This window comes from Rhopalosiphum maidis, chromosome 1 (genome assembly GCF_003676215.2).
Source record: "Rhopalosiphum maidis isolate BTI-1 chromosome 1, ASM367621v3, whole genome shotgun sequence".
Classification (NCBI taxonomy): domain Eukaryota; kingdom Metazoa; phylum Arthropoda; class Insecta; order Hemiptera; family Aphididae; genus Rhopalosiphum; species Rhopalosiphum maidis.
The window spans coordinates 73,766,941-73,790,444 of record NC_040877.1 but is presented as its reverse complement, the minus strand read 5'-3'; the positions used below and the strand labels follow the sequence as shown (position 1 = coordinate 73,790,444).

General features: G+C 25.7%; 2 protein-coding genes and 1 pseudogene across 5 annotated transcripts in view; 2 read left to right on the top strand and 1 right to left on the bottom strand.

Annotated features, from left to right (window-relative positions):
- The first annotated feature begins 384 nt into the window (after positions 1-384).
- On the top strand, positions 385-3,479 carry LOC113549338 (gastrula zinc finger protein XlCGF71.1-like). 3 transcript variants are annotated; one of them, XM_026950592.1, is made up of 5 exons: positions 385-486; positions 578-673; positions 1,838-1,868; positions 2,635-2,683; positions 2,845-3,479. In XM_026950592.1, exons 2-5 carry the CDS (start codon positions 589-591, stop codon positions 3,259-3,261), a joined length of 582 nt encoding a protein of 193 aa, XP_026806393.1. In that variant the 5' UTR covers positions 385-486; positions 578-588; the 3' UTR covers positions 3,262-3,479. The 3 variants fall into 3 exon arrangements, with proteins under 3 accessions (XP_026806393.1, XP_026806391.1, XP_026806392.1); XM_026950591.1 differs by having other exon boundaries at positions 394-500; positions 2,845-3,478; XM_026950590.1 differs by lacking the exon at positions 1,838-1,868.
- Positions 3,480-6,769: 3,290 nt separating this feature from the next.
- Positions 6,770-7,230, top strand: LOC113553008 (annotated as a pseudogene).
- Positions 7,231-7,251: 21 nt separating this feature from the next.
- Positions 7,252-23,504, bottom strand: part of LOC113560587 — a 110,818-nt gene continuing 94,565 nt past the window's right edge. For both annotated transcript variants that reach the window (XM_026966561.1, XM_026966562.1), the window contains 16 exons: positions 22,250-22,300; positions 21,880-21,942; positions 21,305-21,349; positions 20,727-20,777; positions 19,778-19,825; positions 19,510-19,569; positions 19,357-19,404; positions 17,591-17,647; positions 17,171-17,230; positions 16,788-16,883; positions 15,660-15,716; positions 14,908-14,982; positions 14,627-14,689; positions 14,124-14,165; positions 10,676-10,720; positions 7,252-8,103 (listed from right to left, as the gene is read on the bottom strand). In XM_026966561.1, coding sequence (XP_026822362.1) covers positions 8,066-8,103; positions 10,676-10,720; positions 14,124-14,165; positions 14,627-14,689; positions 14,908-14,982; positions 15,660-15,716; positions 16,788-16,883; positions 17,171-17,230; positions 17,591-17,647; positions 19,357-19,404; positions 19,510-19,569; positions 19,778-19,825; positions 20,727-20,777; positions 21,305-21,349; positions 21,880-21,942; positions 22,250-22,300 — 899 coding nt within the window. In that variant the 3' untranslated portion in view covers positions 7,252-8,065. The remainder of the gene's footprint in view (positions 8,104-10,675; positions 10,721-14,123; positions 14,166-14,626; positions 14,690-14,907; positions 14,983-15,659; positions 15,717-16,787; positions 16,884-17,170; positions 17,231-17,590; positions 17,648-19,356; positions 19,405-19,509; positions 19,570-19,777; positions 19,826-20,726; positions 20,778-21,304; positions 21,350-21,879; positions 21,943-22,249; positions 22,301-23,504) is intronic.

Sequence of the window (23,504 nt, the reverse complement as noted above, 5' to 3'; positions counted from 1 at the left end):
AGTCGACCTGCGGTTGATATTTATTGATCACAACCAAAATCATAAATTTATAATGTATACTGTATGATATTTTATGTGTATATTGTAAAACGCTAAAACTCACAGTCTATAGATGAAAATTGTACAAAAATAAGCAACTAATTGTAGCTGCAGCTCTAGTTATCGCTGAACGCTGCTACCGGAGTCAACGCAATGTTTTTTTACAATTTAGTGTTTTTCTAGTGTTGTCATTTTACGCGAAATTATATGTTTTTCCTACTAAAATGTACCTACAGGTGTCCCGCTTTGAAGAAAAAAAATTATTGTTACGTTAGGTATACCATGACGAATTATCTAATTTGTCATCAGGTATACCACAATTTTGTCGACATTTTTACCAGTTATCACAGATAATTTTTTTAAATTTTGGCTCTAAATTGTTTTCAACTGTTTAATGATTAACCATTGTCTATTGTGCCCGACTTCGTGGGTTTTGTACTTTTTTAAGTAATTATAAAAAGGTTCTTGATCTTTTGAATAATAATATTAGACATATGTTTGTATAAATGTATATAATATTATTTATCTTTATTTATAGATTTAAGAAAAATGGCTACATCGATAGAAAATGCTGTATCAGTGTCAAAGATTATTTATCAAACCCGTTCACGCAAGAACGAAAAAAAACCCGAAGGTAGATTTTTAATTTTTATATTGATTGTTTTAATAATTTAAATTGTTGGTATTATAATTATTTAGTATTAGTATTGAGTATTAAATATTCCAAGAAGTCAAACATGTATTGGGAGAAAGAGTTTCCTTAGTTTTTAATTTAGTAATTAAAACAAACTTGTTAAGTACTTACCTACATTTGTATTGGAAATAGTAGATGTATAATTTGTTACTTTTGTGTAGTTGAAAATTAAAATAGCTAAAGAATAAATTTAAGAAAAATTGTGTGATAGCAGATAACACGGGTCTATTCTAAGGATTTCTGTCAACCACTTATTAAATTAAATTTCCTCTATCATCTACTCATTTATCACAGGTGACATTTTCATATTTTCTTCTTTGTGTACTCGGTGGTGTTCCCGTTTATTTTTTTGAGAGTATACTATATCATCAACTATAAACATTTAATACAATAAGAATATTTTTCTTATGGTCTATAGTAATTGAGCCGGTAAAGAGTGTGTCAATAATATGGAAAAAATTGAGATTGAGAGCATACACAGTATACTCATAATATTGCAAAAAAATCTTGAGTATACGGTGTATATGTATTATACCCTATGGGAACGCCTCTGTGTGTACTGTAGTACAGGTATTTGGGATCTATGTCTATGTTCGATGTAAGCAAGAATAGGTAATTTATTTCAAAAAATTATTTTTTTAAACAATACATATAACTGGTATATTAGTTCAATATGTAATAATTAAAATTTGAAAATCACTCCACTAATATATGTATAATTCCTATAAAATTATGGCATAGTTGGTTTTTAAAAATATAATTTTCAAACCATTTCACAAACCTCTTCACCTGTAATATCATTATAACATAATCAATAACATAAAATTGTATTTTCAACAGCGCCAAAATGTTCTTAATATCGCAAACAATGCTCAACAGTGCCTTACATTATACCCTAAGGGCTGAGAGAACATATAATATTATTACATAGCATGCAGTTGGGCATTTTGGTTATCTATCATCCACAATAATTAAATAATAATAGTTTCCAAGACTTTTAATTACTATTAATAACAAATGTTGTCTGTAATATTTAAATTATCTTTTTGTTTTTTTGATTTATTTTTCATATATGGTGTTTTTGTGTTACCATTACATCAACAGATTTAAATGACAACAAAAAAGATACATCATTGTAAGTATGAAAATTGATTTAAAAAGAAGCTTTTTACTTAAAATTGTAAAAATGTTAATTTGACATGAAATATAATAGCAAATAATTTATGATTGTCTGAAACTATTTGATCTTAAATGTCATTATGCATATATTAAATATAATATTATCAATCAGACAATAAATATTCACAAAAAAAAAATATGAAAACAATTGACTAATTATCAGATGTATGGCCATCTTGATATTAGGTTCACAAACATCTTATTTATTAATCTTAGATCATGTATCTAATTAGTTTATAATTCTAAGTTATAACTCTAGGTAAAATATTTCCTAAACATAATAAATTTATTTTATTTCTTTTTAAACTAGATAATCCATCAGTCTTAACAAAGTATATTATAATATTTACAAGTTTTTGTTGATTCTTTATTGTATTTTACAACACTCATATGTTCTATATAGTATTAAATAAACCTACCATTTCCATTTCTATGTAAATTTAAGTAAATAAGATGAAGATTTACTAGAAGAAAATATTATATTACATTTTAGCGCACTAATACATTCATACAAAACTATATTATGCATTATTTTAATAATTGTTTAGTTTTAAAACATAGTAAATATTTTTAATTAGATAAATGCCTATACAATTGAACATTATTTTTTTGACAAGAAGTATTCTTGCTGTATATTATAGTGTGATCTCACTATAAATGTTATTTTACTTTATAATGTAATCGAGTAATAAATAATAATTAATAAATGTTTTATTTTATAGATTAAAAAAAATGGTTAAAAAAATTAAGAAGCAAAAGAAAAATATTGAGGTTTGTCTTCATTAAATAAATACATTGCAGATTAATTAAAATTAATTAAATATGATAAATTATAATTGCCTATAAAATAAATAAATATATATTAATTTAGAATGTTCCATTGAAGTCTTTCAAATACCTATTGAATATGTTTTTCAAACAATTTTTTCTAGACCATGGATCATACCAAAATTATATCATCAAAAAAATCTAAGAAACCTCATCAACCTACCACAAGTATAGAAGATCCGAAAATGTGTTTTATGTGTGATGTTTGTAATGCATCATTTACTCAAAAACATCATATAGTTAGACATTGTAGAATCCATACAAACGAAAAACCATTTTCTTGTCATGTTTGTTGTAAAACATTTAGGGACCATTCTAATTTGCAAAATCACCTAAATACTCACATCGAAGAAAAACATTTCCAGTGCTTTATTTGTGATAAAAAATTTAGGAAAAATTATAACTTGCTTGTTCACTATAGAACACACTCTCATGAAAAACCATATAAGTGTAATGAATGTATATTGTTGTTCATGACTAATGGAAATCTTACAAGACATATAAATATAAAACATCCATAATGTTTTTAAATTTATTATAATTACTAATGTTGTTGTAAGTTATGATGTACCTGCCGCTTCTAATTTATCACCCTTCTGAATTATTATTTTTGTAAGCCTAGTTATCAATAAATATACAATTTTAAATACAAATAATTTAATAACATTCTTGTGAAGTAAACTTATGGTAAAAAGACATTATACTCTGCAGTCTGCAATACTATTATTTTACTTACCTAATTTTTAAGGCAGTTTAACTATCTAAATTGTGTTTGGCGTCACTAAGAAATCTTAATGAATATTTTCTTTTCAATATAGTTCTATTTAAATATAAATTAATCGTAAAATTAGTGTTTTTATTTTTAAGTAAGATTAAAATCTGTTATGAAATGGAGGATTATATTTTATACATAGAAGTTTCAGAAACAATCATCTTAATTTCAGTATAATATAAATGATTATTTCCTGTGATTGTGTTCCTACAATATTTATTTTTTGTGTGCGGCTCTGTCAATAATTCAATTTTAAGTTGCATCCAAAGGTGTATTTAAAATTTTGACGCCCTCTTCTTCCCCCCTCTCCATCTAAATACTTCTCTGGTTGCATTTTAAAGTTATTTAATTAATTGATGAAAATTTATATCAATTGAAATAAAATAAATGTTTATTTGAAATAAATCACTAGTTTAGAATGTAGTGGTACAGTAATTGTGTCGAGTTCAGACTCAACAGCTATGGTACTTACCTAGTACCTTTAAATATTCTGCACTATGGAGAACACCTTTATATTTTTGGTATCCCCATAGTATCCCTTTCCTAAACTGATGTTCTTGAATTTTGTCAATTACACTTAGTTGTTTTTTTTATAAATGAATGTTGCTTATTTATGAGTAAATAGCTATGCCATAAATCAAAATGTAAGAGAAACACTTTTTAGTACATTGATTCAATTATCTAAAATTGAAAAAAAACAATAATAATATTTTATTTTAAGATTAAAAAATAACAATTGTTTAATAAAATCATGATTTGATTATATTGTATAATTATTTAATATTTTTTAGAAAAAGCTTGAAATGGTAACTTTCTAACGTTTATTGTGAATTAAACATAGGTATTCTTATTATTTAAATAAGTATAGATGTTGGAAAATGTATGTTATCTAGCTTTGGTATATCATAGATGAGTTCTTAAAAATGAAAACTAAATACTTCTATATTTATTAATAATAAAGTTAGGTATAGTTATAGCCTATAGGTAGTAGGTACAGTTATTATTAGGGTTCAGAAAATGATGTCCTTAAAAATTAAAAAAAAAGAGTTACAAATATAGAAGACGTTTCAAGTAAGTTATCGGCATAATGGTCGACAAAAAACAATAAGAAGTGAACTAATATGAAATCAATAAAAATGACTAACTGCTAACTGATTTTTTTATCACTTTGTGGATACGACGGATACGTTAATACATTCATAGGTTATCCGATAATTAATAAGGTACAAATAAGTAATTTTTATTATAAACAATGAATTATTATTGAAGGATTCATCCAGAATTGATAATTCAAGTAACAAACGACATTACTATTATATGACTTAGTGTTCCGTTAGCTGGGTACACATCAGTGCTTCTCAAATTATGGGCCGTGAAATGTATAATTTATACCTATTACATAACCTAATCCTGGTAGGTGTAAAATAAGTAATAATTTTAATTAACAAAATGGGCCTTAACAGTTTCACATTGAATTTAGGGGAGTCCTATGACAAAAATATTTGAGAAGCACCTAGCGACATAATGTAGTGAGCCAATCAACTAATTAACTAATTAACTGTTGAGCAGTGGAGTAGTAGTCATGATAAAATATTTTTTAAGTATTATTATTATTGAAAATATTTCAGTGTTTTTTAATTGAAATTATTCTGTTTTACAATAGAAAAATAAACTAAGTACAGATGACAAAATCCTAACGTAGACTGACGTGAAAGGCGCTCGTTCTAGTTGCTCTAACTCTGGTAAATCACATCTGTCCGAGTCCTATATACAGCCATACAGAGCTCCCTTATATAGTAGGTTTCCCCTATCCATTCTGGTTAACGATATGCGTCATTATAGTGTCACGTTATTACGCATTTTAGGATTCAAACGTACGTGCGATGGTTGTACTTTAGATACTATGGCGTCCGGATGACGCTTGTCAACCGCAATTGACGGGTCCGAGTTACCCAGAGACGCGACTCTTAATCGTTGCCATTGATTATAGGCCTATAGTACATTACGATTTACTGTTATGAATTTATGATATTATTATCATCATACACGGCCACACGAGTGATGCTGGTTCATTTCTACGTTCATGTGGCGAGACTCTCGTTGTTATTTAGAGCTTACGCTAACGGGTAGTTCTAACCAATATGAGTAGTTCTAAATTAAAATGGGCAATTCTAAAAACCAATTTGGTCAGTACCAAAAATCATGAATTTTCTGTATTATTGGAATATGTAATATTGTTTAATTTAATTAGGTATGTATTTTATTTAATATTTTTTGTTTGGTTTTATCACCACAAATGTTATCAATCATAAATCCATTCCATAACATTTATTATCATATACATATAGAAGATTGTGTAATCTATATGATAACATGAAGAAATACAAATTTGAAAAAAAACTGCATGTGGAACTGAAGTTATGAGTTCATTAATTGCTTTATGGTGTGGAGTACATCTTTCAAATCTAGTATGGGAGTCAGTAAGTGAATCGGTTCCTGAAGTTAATATTCTTTTTTAAAAACTTGTTGGTTTAACTACATTTTTTCGAAGATCTGGTTTGAGGACACGAGAATTGAAAAATATTGCTCTTGAGTATAACCTTAAATTGCTTAAACTTCTAAAAGTTTTTGAAGTTAGATGGTCTCAGTTTTCATATACGCTTCTTAATAATGTGCTGGTTTCATGGTCTTGTTTAGTAAATTATTTTAAAAATTCTTCAGATAAAGTTTATGTGGGCCATTTCAAGTTTCTTACTCATGAGTACAACATTCGCCTTATGGCAGTTCTGGCTGATGTTTTATACATTTTTTCAAGGTATCAACAACAATTGCAATCCGATGATTTGAATGCTATTTCAATAGATGAAAAAACTATGTACGTCATTAATAAAATTGAAATGTTAAAGTGTACCCCACTTATAGGAGGTTGGTTTGAGGCTTTAGACAAACAAGTAGTTATCAATAAAGATGGTTCACTTACATTAAATTCAATATCTATAAAAAGTATAGAAATTCCACGTCATAAATCCCATCATAAGTTTGTTACACAAAATAGATGTCTTGTAGCAGTTAAACAAGAAATTGTATGTTCTCTTCAAGAATTTTTAACACAAAGATTTTCTATTGATAAAAATTTACTGTCAATTATAAAACCATTTGTTGTATCTTCTGTAGCATGCATCAAAGATATTCATAATTTAATTGGGGCAGACATAGATTTAAAAGAATTTTCATTGGAGTATGATAAATAGATATCAATGGAAAATATATCTGAATTACGAAAAATAAACCTTATTAAACTAGTAAAAACATTATGTGGCTCAAAGCATCTTCCAAATATTTGTACAATGTTGGCAAGAATGGCAGCTGCTAAACCTCATAGTGCTGATGTTGAACGTTTTATAAGTGCCAGCCTCTTATTAAAATCACCATTACGCTCAACTATGAATATTGAGATAGAAAACTCGAGCTTATATATAAGTTATAGTATGCCACCATTATACGGTTGGGATCCTAGGGACACAGTTTATCATTGGATGTCTAAAAAGAAACATCGGGTTCTCAAAAGGAGAAAAGGAAAGGAACAAAGTTATTTTGGTGGAGTTTTCTTTGAAGTATCTGGTAAAAACAAAATTATCGATAGTGGCAAAGACACTGAAGATAAAAAAAAAAATAATTTTTTAATCTGTTATTATTATTAATAAATTGTAATAAATAAAGTAATGTATAAAGTGTTTACATGTGTAGTCAATATATAGTTTGGTAAATAATGGTTGTTAAACTAATTTAGCGAGCGACAAATTTACTTAATCTGCATGTAAAAAAATATTAAAATGTTGGGCAGTTCTAAAATTTTCTTAGCGCAAGATCTGTTATTGTTTATTAAATTTAGGCCTAATAATATGTTTCCGATCCAGGTTACTTCTAATGTTATGTAAGTACCTACCTACTATATTTAATATTGGATATTAGAGCACGTAGCAAAAATAATTTATAATAAACGCGGAATAGTGGAATAACCATATGTAAATTACACAAAAAAAAGAAGTCCACGTCATCATTTGGTTTTTTTAATTTTAGAAATTTTTCTCCGACTGAAATTCATCGAAAAATAACCGAAGTTTATGTTTCACGTAATGTCTTCAAAATTTAATTCTGATTAAAAAAGTGTTGAAGATGAGACAAAAAGTAGTCGATAGGTACAGGACATTTTACTGATTGAATACTTATACTTTCTATAATATTACCCAAAAAAAGAAAGTATAAAAAAACCGTGATTCATATTAAAAAATAATCAACCTTGACATATTTTGACCGTAATACTTAAACTAATATTTAAAATTATTCACGGGGGATAACTGCTAATTTTCAGTCACAAATTTACATTAAATTTTTGTTATTTAAAAAGAATAATAATTATTACTGTAAAATAATATAATTATATTTTAAACTTTTTATATTGTAATATATATTATATATATTATAAATATTTTTTTTAGGTTATTTATCGTCGTGTGCAAATGACTTGTCAAAATTACCGCGATGTATTTGTACTATTCCGAAATTCTAGTATCAACTAAGTTGGTGAATGCTGAAAAAAATAATTTAATGTTAACAAACGTCAATAGTTACCGCCACAGTAGTATTTGAATTATATATTATTGGTAGTTGGTACCACATTTATATACAATCATTAATATATATTTGAAACAGTAGGATTAAAAATAGGTACCTAATTTAAAAAAATATTTTTTACATAAGGTTAATAAAACGATGGAAACATATAGTATGCTACTCATAGGCGGAAATCCATTGAAAAAGTTGGTGGGGGGGGGCTACGATTTTTTTCATAAATCAAAGCCGTTAGAAATGTATTAATTGTATGCAATATGCATATATAATGGATTTTATTTTCATTTTCATTTAGTGAGATAGATCTCTAAAACCGGAGAGCGAATTTTGTTGTTTAGGGTCTTGTTAGATTCACATTGGCTAGGAGAAGTGCAATGAAGATTTTCAGAACTTTATATTTTATAATTAATTCACTACAGAGCTTAAAAAAAAAAAATTAAAACACTTTTATTGGGAGTTTTTTTTATATTTTTCAGCTTCATAGCTTTGTAGTGAGTTAACGACTGAAGATGAAGTTCTGAAAATCTTCACAGCACTTCTCCTAGACTAAGTGAATCTAACAAGACCCCAAATAACGAAACCCGTTCTCCAGTTTCGGTAATCAACCACTAAATGAAAATCTAGCAAAAAATAACAATTTTTTTAACTGTGAAAAATTATTATACACGGTTATTCTTTTATCATAAAACACTCATTATTTCAAAAAGTATTCATGTTTCTTGAAACATTTTCCACGGAAAAACAAAGAATTATAAATATGTTTTTGTGGACATTGAAATGAATTGTGCACCAATCATAGTAAGCTACTCAAATTCTGTTCCTTTAGATTTAAGTTCACGGTAAGTTTTCTGACGTTCAGAATTCGATATCTTAATTACTCATCATTTGATTTATAATAATAAATGAGTTATGTTATAACTAAAAAACGCAAAAAAAAATTTGAATATACGTAAAATTAAATCATATCGGTTGCTGGGAGAAGAGGGCAACTGCCAACTATAACGAGAAATGGATAAAAAAAAATATAAGTTGTATCCAGTTATCAATTATTACCGATGAGTTATAACAAAAACTGTTGTGCGGGAACAGGAAACCAAACTTATTCATCAATAATTAATTATCATCATCAAGACGGGAAAATAATTTTAATATGGATTTTCTCAATCAATTAAATAATCAGCCTGATCAAAATGATTAATAAATGATAAAATATAATTTATCAAAAATATTGTTTTACTATTATAGAAATGTTTAGTAAATGCATAAATCATCAAATGATATTATAACACACATATATTGTGAGGTGTGGTGACTGGTGACACGTTTTTATCGAATAATTAGAAAATACAAGTAGATATTATGTTGAGGTCAGAACGAAGAGCGTGAATATTGTATTAAATTTAACCATTTAAGTATAATCACACGCCTCTTCTTGGAAAATTCGAAACTCCATGTCCTACGGACAAGGGGCCGACAAGCATACTAAATAATGTTACGAGACCCCTTGTAATAGTAGAGTCGTCAACACGATGATCACCACTCTTTGTGAATCCTATCATATATGAGGGAAACCGATGCAAGGGTTCGACAGACGGTCGATTAGGAATATTTGAGACATTCAGAGGCAGGTCGTAACACCATTCACAGTCTTATTTATCAGTATTTTGAAGTCAAGTTGTACCTAACACCGCTCACCAGCTCATATTTTACATAATATTAGGTATTGTACTTTTATATTCCAAGTTAACGTTAAATAAAGGTTTTTTTACACTTAATACATCGCGTTTTCATTCCTGTGCTGATGGATGAATCGACGAGTCGGGACGTAATATAAAAGACAAAATGTAAACAAATTTTTAAAGTTTGATTCTCGGATAATTGACCGTTCCAAAACACTTTGTCGCTGAATTCAAAACCGATAGTCTCGGTCAAACCGGGATGTATGGTAACATTAACTCAGACCAAAAACATATTTATGTAAACAGAGTTAATTCATGTTTTCTCGATAAAAATATTATTTCGGGAAAAGTTTGTTATAAAGTACGAATTTTTTACTATGAAATAGGTGATAATTTGATTTTATCGATCAAATGGTGAAATTAAATAAATTAGTATGACATTTATATAAATCTATCTGACGGATTTAGGGTTAATGTACATTAATGATTATATACAAACATTGTAAATAATAGTTATATGATTCCTGTCGAAATAATTACATTAAGGCAAATAATATAAAAACGTCAATATCATAATATTTTACAATTTAACGTATTTTTGTTAATTGATAATTATATAAATAAATATTTTTCGGGCATATTAATAATAGATTGTAAAACATTTTCCATGTTGTACAATCTGTATTTGTAGGATATTTTTGACGATTACCCTTTATCATTTACTAAGTCATAGGGAGTACCTAATAAAAATGCCTATATGTCCTAGGTTTTCGTGTTACAGAACTGGTAATTGATAATGTAATTGAATATAGTAAATGTACACAAAACATTATGAGTAAAATATAAACTTACTTTTTTCATAAACTGTATAACGATTTAGAATCATAGATTTTGCAACTAAAAAAAATAAATAATTTCTTTTATTCCATATTTTGTCTTTTAGATTTTGAGCAAAGTGATTAATGTATTGGTTTCAGTGGCGTATTTACGGGGGGGGGGGTACAGGGGTACTGGACCCCCCAGAACCTCTAAAAAAAAAAAAACTAAAAATTCTTACATATTTGCAAACCCCGATTTATGTAGTCACGCGCGGACGATACAGTTTTTCCCGTGAACAAAATATTTATATAAAATATAGCTTTAGCCAACGGACGCGGTCGAACGCTCAAAAACCCGCCGCCGCGCGTAACTAAACTTTTCCTTGTATTGTATGTATTACCACTTTATAAAATACTCGTATTAGATAAACATCAATAATAATTGTAAAAAAAAAATACGCTTGAATTTTGTACTCTGAAATAATATAATAAAACAACTATTTTTTATTCTTATAATCTATTGAAAACTATTTCTTTATATCAGTACCTATATATATTATGTCGGATTTATTAGACCACCCCCCCAAATTGAAAATACGCCACTGAATTTGGTTTTAAAACGATGTGTGTTATTTTTGAGTCTGTCATCGTTAAGAACATTTTGGATTAGTTAATAAAAATAAAAAAATGATATAATCTTCAATTTTTAGGGAATTTTCTCTTCATCTTATTGATAATTTGGAGGTCAATAGTAAAAAAAATTAATATTCATTATAAAAATAGGAAGAACCAAAAAATATATAATAAGGATAAATGGGAATATTATACGGAAACCGATTTTCAATAAAACTCTCTTCTTTATTACGTCGTAAATGTCCGAAATTATTTAATTGTGTCATTAAATTTTAAAACCTAGTCGACTAACAAATCAAATTGAATATTTCAATGGCTCTTTACCAATAAACTGGCTCCCATTATAAACAATATTATATGTATAACAAACTGGCCGAACATCTTAAAAATTGTTATCCAAACAGACATCCATGTTTCTTGAAAATTGTTTAACGAATCTCTCTTCAAATTATGAAATAGTGGGTGGTCAAGTATGACATTTGCACCACTTCTCCTTATATATCCGCTGCATTCTTCTATTCTATGAAGTTTACAGGTCAATGGTCATGATAATTCTATAGTATTACGATTTACGACATAAATAGTGTCCAATTTAATACTAAACTTAATATGAAGAATAATGTATAAGTATGTTAAAAGATTACAGGCGAAGTGACTGATAGCGTCCGGGTCGTGCCAAATTTATCCCATTTTGATGTATAATTCTCAAATTTGTTTTTGCATTAAAATATGGTTATGCATTTTGTGATTTATAAAGTGATAAGTAGTAAATAGACGCAGTGAAATATTTAGCATTTGACAATCTTAATACTGTACTATGTGAATTCTGAAAATTTAGGATAATATGAAACTTTTCCAATGTGGAAAATAAGTTTAAAAAATGTAAACGTATAATAAATACACTAAGCTCGAACAAAAAATTTGTTGCTTAAGGAAAGAGTGTTAAGCGACCCTCCGCAGATGAAGAAATGGATTGATTATTTGGACAATGTTAGTTATTTAATTAAACACAACGAATAATTTTAACTAGTTTAAAAAAAAACTTTTTATTTTACCTATAGACTATATTTATCATGTAATTATAGATTTTTTTTTTTTATGACTATAAAAGGTACCTAATAATGGCGTATGTAATTGTAAATACATAATATATTAATTTAATTAATAAATATGTAATTTGTAATTTATAAGTTATATTAAGTTACTCGAAAAATAAATTCGACGAAATGGGAGCTGACCAGCGTCCTCGGGTAGTAAGTTGGGTATCATATTCTATACAAGTATAATGTATATAACGTTGAACAATTATAATTGTATTGGATAGTAAGTATGTTATGATCTTATAATGCGTGGAGAAATAAAAATATCAGTTAAATTGAAAAATATGGTTTTCATAAGTTTACTAGACGAAACTAATTTAAATCCAATTTCTATCATACTTCATCCTACTTCTATAACTATTTTGGTAGCTGTTTTAGCTTACCCTGTAACTATATAGGTAGGTACTTGTTCTACAGAAATAACTTATTACTCAAATACGTGAAAAGAATAAACATTTTAACGAGAAATATCGTTGACGATAATCATCTAAATACTTTATTATAAATGATATTTGTTCTTAAATTAAGTAGGTCTATGTTAAACTTTATAAGTCTGAGCTGGTTGAATAAATTATGAATTAGTTTGGGCTGCTAACTCGTAAAATTAAACTGTTAAATTTTAATCATTTTTCATCATTTTTTTTAGATTCTGAATGGAGTGATGAATGTATTGATTTTATAAAGATGTGTGTTTTTTTATTTTTGTGTCTGTCATCACGTTTTGGAGTAGTAATAATGCTTCGATTTTTGACTTCAGCCCCTCTTTGAATAGGAAAATTCATCTAGTTGGTACTTTGGGGGGGGGGGGGTCAAAAGTAAAAAATTTCCAGTAGTATTCAAAAGCGTCGGGGAAAATCCTGAAAAATAACGGAAAAACGGAAATTTTTACGGAAAATCACTTTTTGACAAAATCGATTTTTTGATTTTGCTGTAACTCAAAAACAAATCATTGTAAATACTTGAAATTTTCACCAAATGTTTATATTATAGTTATATATTTACGATTAAATTTTTTTTTGAGCTACTTATAGACAATTGAAATTTTCGACTTTTCTAAATTTTTTTTCTTAAAATGCCGATAAAAAAAATTTGGCTATCCAAAAAATGTTTAAAATTTAATATAAGGTTTATTATAAGTTTTACTTTTATCGTAGTAAACAAAATCTAAAATCATTAGTCATATTTTTTGTTTATAAGCATTTAAAGTTCAAATATTTACGGAATTTTAGCAATTTTTAAATTGAAAATTCATAAAATTGAAACACAAACATGAGGTTACACTTCAGTGGTATATTGGCCAAATACTTTTTTTATTTATAAACAGATACTATTTCAGTAGGTATGTGCATTTGTTTTGTTTTGTTATATTGTTACTATTACATGTTCAAATTTTTTTTTTTGTGTCCCTAAAGCTTAGGAAATTATATTCTAGACTAATAAATCATCTCCGTTTAGAATCGTTTTTCGCATACAATGATACCTATCATTGAATTCAAATATAACACATTCATTATAGTGACCTACTCTCCATCTCTACTATACAACAGAGCGATACCCACTTGCCCGCTTTTTTTAAATTTATGATATAAGTTTATTATAAATTAAAAATATTGTTTTTTTATTAACTTTTATATTACTACATTATAATTACATATAATGTAATAAACAAATACTTGAAGTTTTAATATATTTATTATTTGTATATTAATTATATCTATAAACCATCTAAATTTAATGACAATGATTTACCTTCGACCAATGAATTAAATGTATTTTCCGATACCGGTGTAACTATAAAACAAAATAAAAATTATTATTCTCTCAGAAGTTATTAATAAAAAGTATAGTTAAAAAAGTTTAAATTTTTCCTCGCAAATCGTTATTAACATTATTATCATCAACATAGGACAATGGTGACAATATTTTATTGTGCTGATTCCTTTTCATGTCTTCCATAATTGGATATAATACTATAACAGGCTACCTCATAGCGAGGTTCTCACTACATTAAAAGGCTCTCTTAAAATCGTTTAAAATGAATACTGTTTGATTTTGTTGATTATCTACTTATTATATTGTTAATATTTCCTCATTATTCAATGGTAAGTTTTAAAGTTAAGTTTATTTTATGATATTTTCTTATCAATAAATGTAAACATATTTTATTTTACTGAAAAATTGATTCATAGTTACTTAGGTATTCAATTTTTGAGATGAAATCTAATTATTTATACTTATATAAAAATACTTACCATTAATATTTTCCATATTATTAAGGTAAATTTTATAATCTGTATCTGATTGATTTGGATAAACTAAAAAACAGGAAAATGTTAAGTTAAATTTAAAAAAAAATGTAGTCAATGTTTTTTAAATACTTAATAAATGATAAAAAAAAAAACAAATTTATACTCAGGAATAAAATTCAATTGAATAGGTACTGGTACTACAGTTACTCATATAATTATTCAATATTACACGTTAATATTATAAATACATATTTCACTTTTTAATATTTATTAAAATAACTTACTCCTTTTTAAATTTTCAAATAGCTCAAAGGGTAATATTTCAGGTGGAACCTTGTCATTTTCTTTTGCCATATCCGCTATTAATTAAGATACATTTTATTGAACAGTTGTTTAAAATGTATTCGGAAAATTATAGTTTATCTTAAGTTAAAATACAATTACTTTTGCACTAACCGGCCAATCATAAATGTATTATTTACTTTAATTACATACAGGGACATTATTTGTGGGGGGGGGATGACAGAGTGTGCGATTGCAACCTTAAAATAGTTCAACTGGCCTGTACCCTGATGAAATAATGCAGGATTATTAATATAATTAAAATTAAATCGAATTTTAATTTTTATATTGATGTTTATCACCATTGTATACTGTCAATCATAATTACAACTTTACATTACCTACATTGGTTATAATGTAAATAAAATAAATAAATACAATAAATAAATATTGTGTTTTCAATTTTTATAATATCTTAGTTTTTAAATTGATTTTTACTATTTAATAAGTGAAATTACGTACATAAATAATGATTATATAAATAATATATTTTATTCTTATAACAGCAAATAATAGAAATTTTAAAAATAAAGGATTAGTTAGTGCGAAATATTTGAAAAAAATATTACCTATAAATTGATCAATAGTAAGTAGGTTAATAAAGTTCAATATTCAATAAAACAATATTCTCTTTGATTAATCAAATTATTAAAACAATGAAACCATAATATTATTATTATTAAATACAGTTTACCAAGTTTATTTATTCTGAATATATAATCTTCACGCAATTCTTCTGGCATTGGTAAACCTAAATCAATTAAAATAAATGTATATTTCGATTAAGTACAGATTATCACATATAGAGAATAATTTTGAGGGTGACCGTAATTTTCATTGCATTAGACTTTGAAGTCAAACACTTGAACTACAACTGGTGACTAGTCGTCACTCGTCATGGTCATCAGTCATGTTTGACGATAAATTTTGTTGATAATCAATAAACAGATAATAAAGTCTGATAATTTTAGGTTTAGGTTCTAAGTACTATCGGCAAATCGGTAATTGATAATCACTAATAAGCGACTACATAGTATACACATCGAATGTAGAGACTTTTCCTTTTTGTGTATATGTCGTCATTATTTAAAAAACATTTTTTCGAAAAATTAAATTATATTGTTACTCGGGATTCAATTTGCCTAGCACGTTTAAGATTTTCGTACTCAATTTCACAAGGCAGCGTTCACTCACATATGGACTCGGTAATAAATTATTTTATCTAATTATATTATACATTTGAAATGCACGCGTATTTGGTGTGTGAACGTTACCTAAAGTCCTAAAATATTAGGTTTTACTCCGTACATACGTTTGGCTGCTTCTATAGCCCCAATATTCATCCAATTATTTGGAACTCAGTTTACCACTCATCTGGGAAAACAAACTTCCTAACACGATTAACCCACTTTTTATCTGTTTACATACCTAATTTTATATTAGTACTTTAGTAGGTATGTGGACAACTATTATTATTCTTGGTTTTCTCATTTGGGCATGTAAAAAGATTTTTGTCGTTGAATATTTTAGGTATTTTTCTGTTACCAATCGTATCAAAAGCTAATGCGATATGTTAATTAAATAAAATGAATAAAATATTCGCTCCATTTAGTGAAATTGTCAGTATCTATAAAATTAATTCAGATTTAATTCAAAGTATTTTTAAATTTGATCTCATCAAAATTGGAACAGCAAATTATAGAAAATATGAACTCATGTATAATTTCTTTTAATTTCCTTCTGTTTATTCTGTGCTTCGAGAATAGATTATTTGGTAATTTTATTTTAGACTTAAATATCGTGTTTAAACAAATATGCTCACTGTCTTTGAACAATTTAAATTCATCGTAGGTCATAGCTGGTCCAGATGTTTTGGTATTCAAGGCTTTAGATGTTTCATAATTCATAGCATTAAAGTCTAAAAAAAAAAAATCCAAAATTAAGAGTTATTTATAATATTGTGAAATATTTTATTTGTGCTATTCGTTACATCTAATTATACATAGTATGGCAAATCAAAATTATTTTCAAAGTGTGAATGCTAGAACTAAATAAACCATTAATGCAGACTAATTTGTAAGAGAGTTGGTTGGATTTTTCAATTTATACAATAACAATCTTTTTTTAGAAATATGATTTTCTCAAATTACATTTGTATGTATGCTGTATAATATAAAATTGTGCGCATTTAATTATAATACTTACGCATATGTTGGACGAAGAATGATAGCTGGTTCTTTGTTTCGCTATCACTAATTTTTTGCACTAATAAATTACGGTTTTAATAATTCAGTTTTGTACAATATGTTAAATTTTAAATGTAAATTCAATTTTATTTTATTAACCATATATGTTAAAATCATTATTTTAATTATCTATATTTGTATTATACATATCATAATATATTTTATTACACACAGCTGCTAGTTTGCTACACATATATTATTGTATACGATTGATATTAATCTATCATACAACTGTAATTTGCGGAAACTAGTAATTATGGCATAATTGTGAGGTGCATTGAATATTAGTTGAACAAGTACGTGATAAAAAATAATATAATATACATTTTGTATTAAACGATATTTATATGAATATTAAAATTAATTAGAAATTACTTACATTCCGAAACAAAGCGGTTTTTATATTTATCGTAACTTTCATCTATTTGAGGTAACACTATGAAAAAACAAATTATTCTCGTTACATTAAATACTTTAATAAGCGATTATAAACATAAATTCAATTTTCTGCCAGGTTAATATTTTATTTTATTGAGAGAAATATCGATAAAAATTCCGAACAAGTAAACGGGATTAAGTTAAAGTCTGGTAGATCGCAAATTTGCACCTACTTTAGTTTCACTAGTTCAGTACCTATAGGTTATAGGTACATGTAAAATATCTTTAATTTTATTAATCTAATCATTATATTGTAATTTTTGTCGCTTTTATTACAGCGATATACTTAACATCAGTGATTCTCAACCTGGGGTACGCGAGATGATCTCAAGAGAGCATACGAACAAAATTGAGTAATTTTTGAAAATTTTTTAATTTTTTTATTTAAAAGGATTTGTTTTGGAAAAGTGCAATATATGCTGTTAAAAATGAAAACTTAACTATCAACTTATCATATAGAAATAGAGTATATAGAATGCAGATTATAGAATACAATATGACGTACCTATATATAAATATATATTATAATATAATATGGTAGATTGTGGTGATGGTGGGCATTGAACTTTGTCCGGTTTAAGTGTATATTTATTCATTAAATAAGTAAAATAATTCATTTCTTTTTGTGTATATCTTATTACAATATATACAAATATATATATTTTTACACTTTATTATTTATTATTTAAAATGTTATTTTTTATTTAAACATTTTAAGAGTAGTTATGTGAAATAAGTTTAAAGTTATAATGAGTGTTATAATCTAGCAAAACATTACGTTTAGGTGTATTGAAGAAATAAAAAGCTGGGAACCGTTGTTTTACATTAATGTTATAATATTCGTTTTTATAAGTTTTTAAATTTAAACACAATACATAACATATATTTTGTATAACGCGACCTATATTGTCTTATATAACAAGTATAAGCAGTAGTGTCGATTATTCACACTACGAAATTATGGTAAAAATTTATTTTTACTTTAATTTAATTTAGTTTATCATTCGTTATGTTATTTTTATCGTGTTCACTATAATGTATCATATTATTATATTATAGATACGTTATCGTTATTCACACAATAAATCAGTTTTTAACTTTATTTTTAATGGTTCTTTGATTATCCTTACCCCATCACCATGGGTTACAATTAGTGCAGATAATCGATACTCTACTATATACTACTTGTCATACTTAGCTTTTAACTGGAAAGGTTACAATGTTCCAAAAGCTTAAATACAATTTAAGATTATCAAATAAAAATGTCTTAGGTCCAAAGGCCTAAGAACTAACTAAATCCAACCACAATCTAATCTAACCTAAGTTAATTTAACATACGATTACCGGCTTCGATCGCAATAATAATAATTAATTATCATTAATAATAGTAACGCAAGCAAATTGGCAAACTTCAAATGGCTATAACTTCAAAATTAAGCCTAAGCGAAGAATTATGCTTGTACCACCGTTTTTAAATATTAACTCCAGCTGCCAAAATTTGACTTCACCATATTTTTAAGTATGTCTAACTACACAAATAGGGTGTCCGGTAAAGTAAAAAAGTTCCGTAATAATATGCAATTATGGTATTGTGTCGGTAAACAATTACTTCGCTATTCTAAACCGTAAGAAATATTTGTGATCACAAAAATCTTAAATTTTTAGTTGACATTACTTAATATAATAATTATAATAAATTATACATACATCCCTTGTAAAGTTTAAACAATTGTAACGACATAATGGAATTATAATCTAAAGTTGAAAATAAATATAATATTATAATGGGTATTTACTATTTACTTATATAAAAATATGCATAATGGTATGCAAATTATTAAGATATTAAAAAAAACTTACAAATTTCATTATTCAATCGAGATGAGTACTTAGAGTATGGTTCAGATATTTGTGGAAAAACTAAAAAATAATAATAGTTAGCACATTTAGTTGATTGTATTTTTAAAATTATTTATTTTATCATTATTTATCAAACATCATGATTAATGAGTAATTTTTAATGTTAGTACCAACTGTACAAAATATTTAAAAAAAAAATAGTCACTGCATTATTCTTGTGGATATTTTGTTTTTAAAATTGTATATTTACTCTGATAAATAAACTAACCTTGTTGGTAAAATGAGAATTCTTCTTCGCTTAAAATTAATGTTGGATCTAAATAAAAGATACGTTACCATCATTGTCATTTTTTAATTTAATTTTTAAAAATACAAAACATAGTTAATTAAAATCATTTATGTGGATGGAATTAAATTATTTCTGAAGAAGTTAAATTATTATTTTAATTGTTTATGTTTAATAATTTTAAATATATGTAGGTATACTTGAATAAATAAGTAAAAGCTTTTGTTATTTAACGTATAGTTATCGTAACTTTTTATCTTTTTGATATAATTTTTGCGTGTTTAAAATTTAAAATTAAAATGCATAATATATAAACATATATTTTGGTTAATTTTTGTGTTATAGCCTAAGCCAGAGTCACCAATTGGCGGACTTCATCCGGACTCGGAAACGTTTTTACGGTTGTGTAATCATAAAATATATAATATAGTTTTTACATTACATTTTATATTTTTATAATTTTTTTTTTTTAATAATATTTTTCTTTTTTCCAAGTCACGTTACGTAATTCGCTTTGGCTATACTAAAAAAAGTAATTTTCAAGTTAAAAATTACATAATATTTTTTCTTTAATAGCTTTTTTCGCGATTTTAATTTAGTATATTAATAAAAATCATTTAATTTAAATATAATTTGTATTTTTTTTTAATTGTTAATGTGTGAAAGGACCATTTTTTGGATCACGAGAAATTTGGTAAGTTTAAAAATAGATCTATATAGAAATTGGTGACTCCTACTTCCTAGCCTAGAGTATAATTATTTATTAGTGAAATCTTACTTATAAAATAATGCCTAACTTTTGACGTCAACTTAATGTGAATTTAATAACTAGTAAACATTTAATTTAAATTGTTGAAAGATATAATAGTGTACTATAGTATAATATATTATATAGACTAATAAAACAAATTGAGCGATTTTGATAACGTACTTGCATTTCTTATCTTATACTGTGGAAACGATTCATATGGGAATGGTAATACTAAAAGAATAATTAAAACAGTTCGTTTTGTTTCCCATTTATAGTAAATGTATATAATTTTTACCATACAAAATATTCGTTAAAAAATGTAAAGCTTTAGTTTGAATAAACATAATAGCTTAACCAATTGTTATTAAAAAATGTCATTTATGGTTTTAAAATAAAAACAGTTAAATATTAAGTATTTTTTTAAATTTTTTCTTACTCATTATGAAAAAATTAGGTATTTATACATATTATGTTAGGCAATTATAGATTTTATAAATTATTTAAATTTAATAGTGGAATTTTAATACTTGAATATAATGTCTTGTAAAATCAATTAATTTCAAAAGAATACAATAAGATTACTACGCTGAAATAAAACTATTGAGTACAATCTTCTAATGATATATTATGTGTCTTATTAATTAAATTAAACGTATTATAGATGTAATACATGTGTATTACACATTACTGATTTTAATTTATGTTAAAAGTGATAAAATATATAAAACAAAAAAAAAAACAAAAATTAAAAATCTCACTTTGAAAAAATATATGGAACTGGTTTGTATCTAATTTTAGATATTCTGAAATCATAATTGTTAGATTAATATTTTATAATACCTAATTTGCTTGCTTATCATAATAATATTAATTACGATAAAAATTTAAGAGGTTGTCATACCCGCATATGTCGTCTCCAACTATTTATAACGTACAATATAGCAATTTTGCGTTCAGCAGAATCCGTTTTATGCAGTTAGCTTTAATATTAGAATCAATAGACTTATAAACTAAGAATAATATCTAGGTAATAACGTAGGCTTTTATCGATATTTTAATTTTAGAGTTATGAGCATTTAAAAGTTAAAATATTTTACATAGCTATAACTCAGTTTAAAATTAAAATATCAATAAAAACCTACGTGATGCTCTAGATAATATTATTCTTACTTTCAAATTGAATAATGAGTGAATTTAATCTACTATTAAAGCATACAGAATAAAATAGATTCTGCTAAACTCAAATTTGCTACGATGTACGTTAGAAAAAAGAAGACAGCACGTATGACGTCCTCTTACATTATATATTTGTAAATATCTACGAATAACCAACCTAATGGATTATTTTGAAGGCGTTCGTTGTAGTTGTCAATATTTTCAAAAAACTTTGGATACACTACAAAACAAAAATTTATTTTAATTAATTAATTGTAATTGTAAATCTTCAATTCTAACAATACTAAAATAAATAATAATATTTCATAAGGTGGTCGAATGGTAATATGGGTATAAGACGTACGACGTATCTGAATTAATAATAAAATGTACTTGACTTTATAACGCAATTTATTCATACATAAACCACACATATTATTATTACCTACAATATGCTATGATTCAGTAGTTTGAATTATTTCTATTACCCCATATAAAATATAATAAATAATCTAATTCTTAGATAACAACGATTTAAATTAACTTACACAATATTGCATTTTTAAAGTGATCATTCCAATTTAGAATGTCGGAAATAACTAAAATGATAATTATTGAATAACAATTAATATTTTTTTAAATAATATGAACGTTTTACGTACATATTTAATATTATTTAGTCAACCAGCTGATTATTATAATGTCGAGAAAAAGTTTAAAATAACTAAATCTTAGTAATGAAACGTTATAATATATTTTATGACCACCGTGTTATTATTAAACGATTCAGAAAATGTTAATTTTAATTATAATAATTTAATATACTCAAAAATGTAAATCTACCACAATAGAAACCTCCTTTTTCTACTGCAAATTATTTAGTAGATAATATTTTTTGAAAATGTTGATGTATCAAATATCAAATCCGTGATTTAAACAAATAGTTTTCAAGTTAATTAATTGTATTCGTTACGGATAACAAGTTCATAATGATAAATTTTGAAAACATGGTTACATTATGGCTACGGTAATTTGAAAACTGTAATAATTAATATTATTCTACTAGCAATTATATATTTTTTAAATTGTTCAAATATAATAAAATGTAGATTTAACCTTAAATATATTATATATTGTTGTAAAACTATTTCTAAGTACTTTTATCTTTAGTATAAACAGGGATATCGCTTTGCTGTATGACTATATATTACGATTCAAGTGGGTTACTATTATGAGTGTGTTAAATTTGAATTAAATGATATATTATTGTACAAAAATACGATTTAGAGGTGAGACTGTATAACTTAGTATGTGTTTCATGCTATGTTTTTTAAACCCATATTTTTAAGTTATTTAAGTATTTAGATATTTAAGTTATTAAAGAATAATCCAACAAATAATTTTAAATCGTTATTTATAGAAAAAAACTAGAAGATTTCTCATTCCTATAGATGATTTAAAAAATGGTTGAATTATTTTGAAAAATTTATCGTAAGTAGAAAATGATAGTATAAACATTTGTTAAAAATTTTACGGTTATTCGTTTTGAGTTACACCAAAAGAAAAAACAAAATAGATTTTGTCAAAAATTGGATTTGCGTAGAACTTCAAAAATCACCTCCATTATTGAAAATCAAAGCATTTTTACTTTCTAAAAAAGTATTGACAGTAAATAGAATACAAAATAAAAACACACACATCATTGTTAATTGTTAGATAAATTTATTTATCGCTTTGCTCAGAATCTATAACTACTTATTCAAATTTATCTACTTTATTAAATAACTTAAAGTAAAAAAGAAA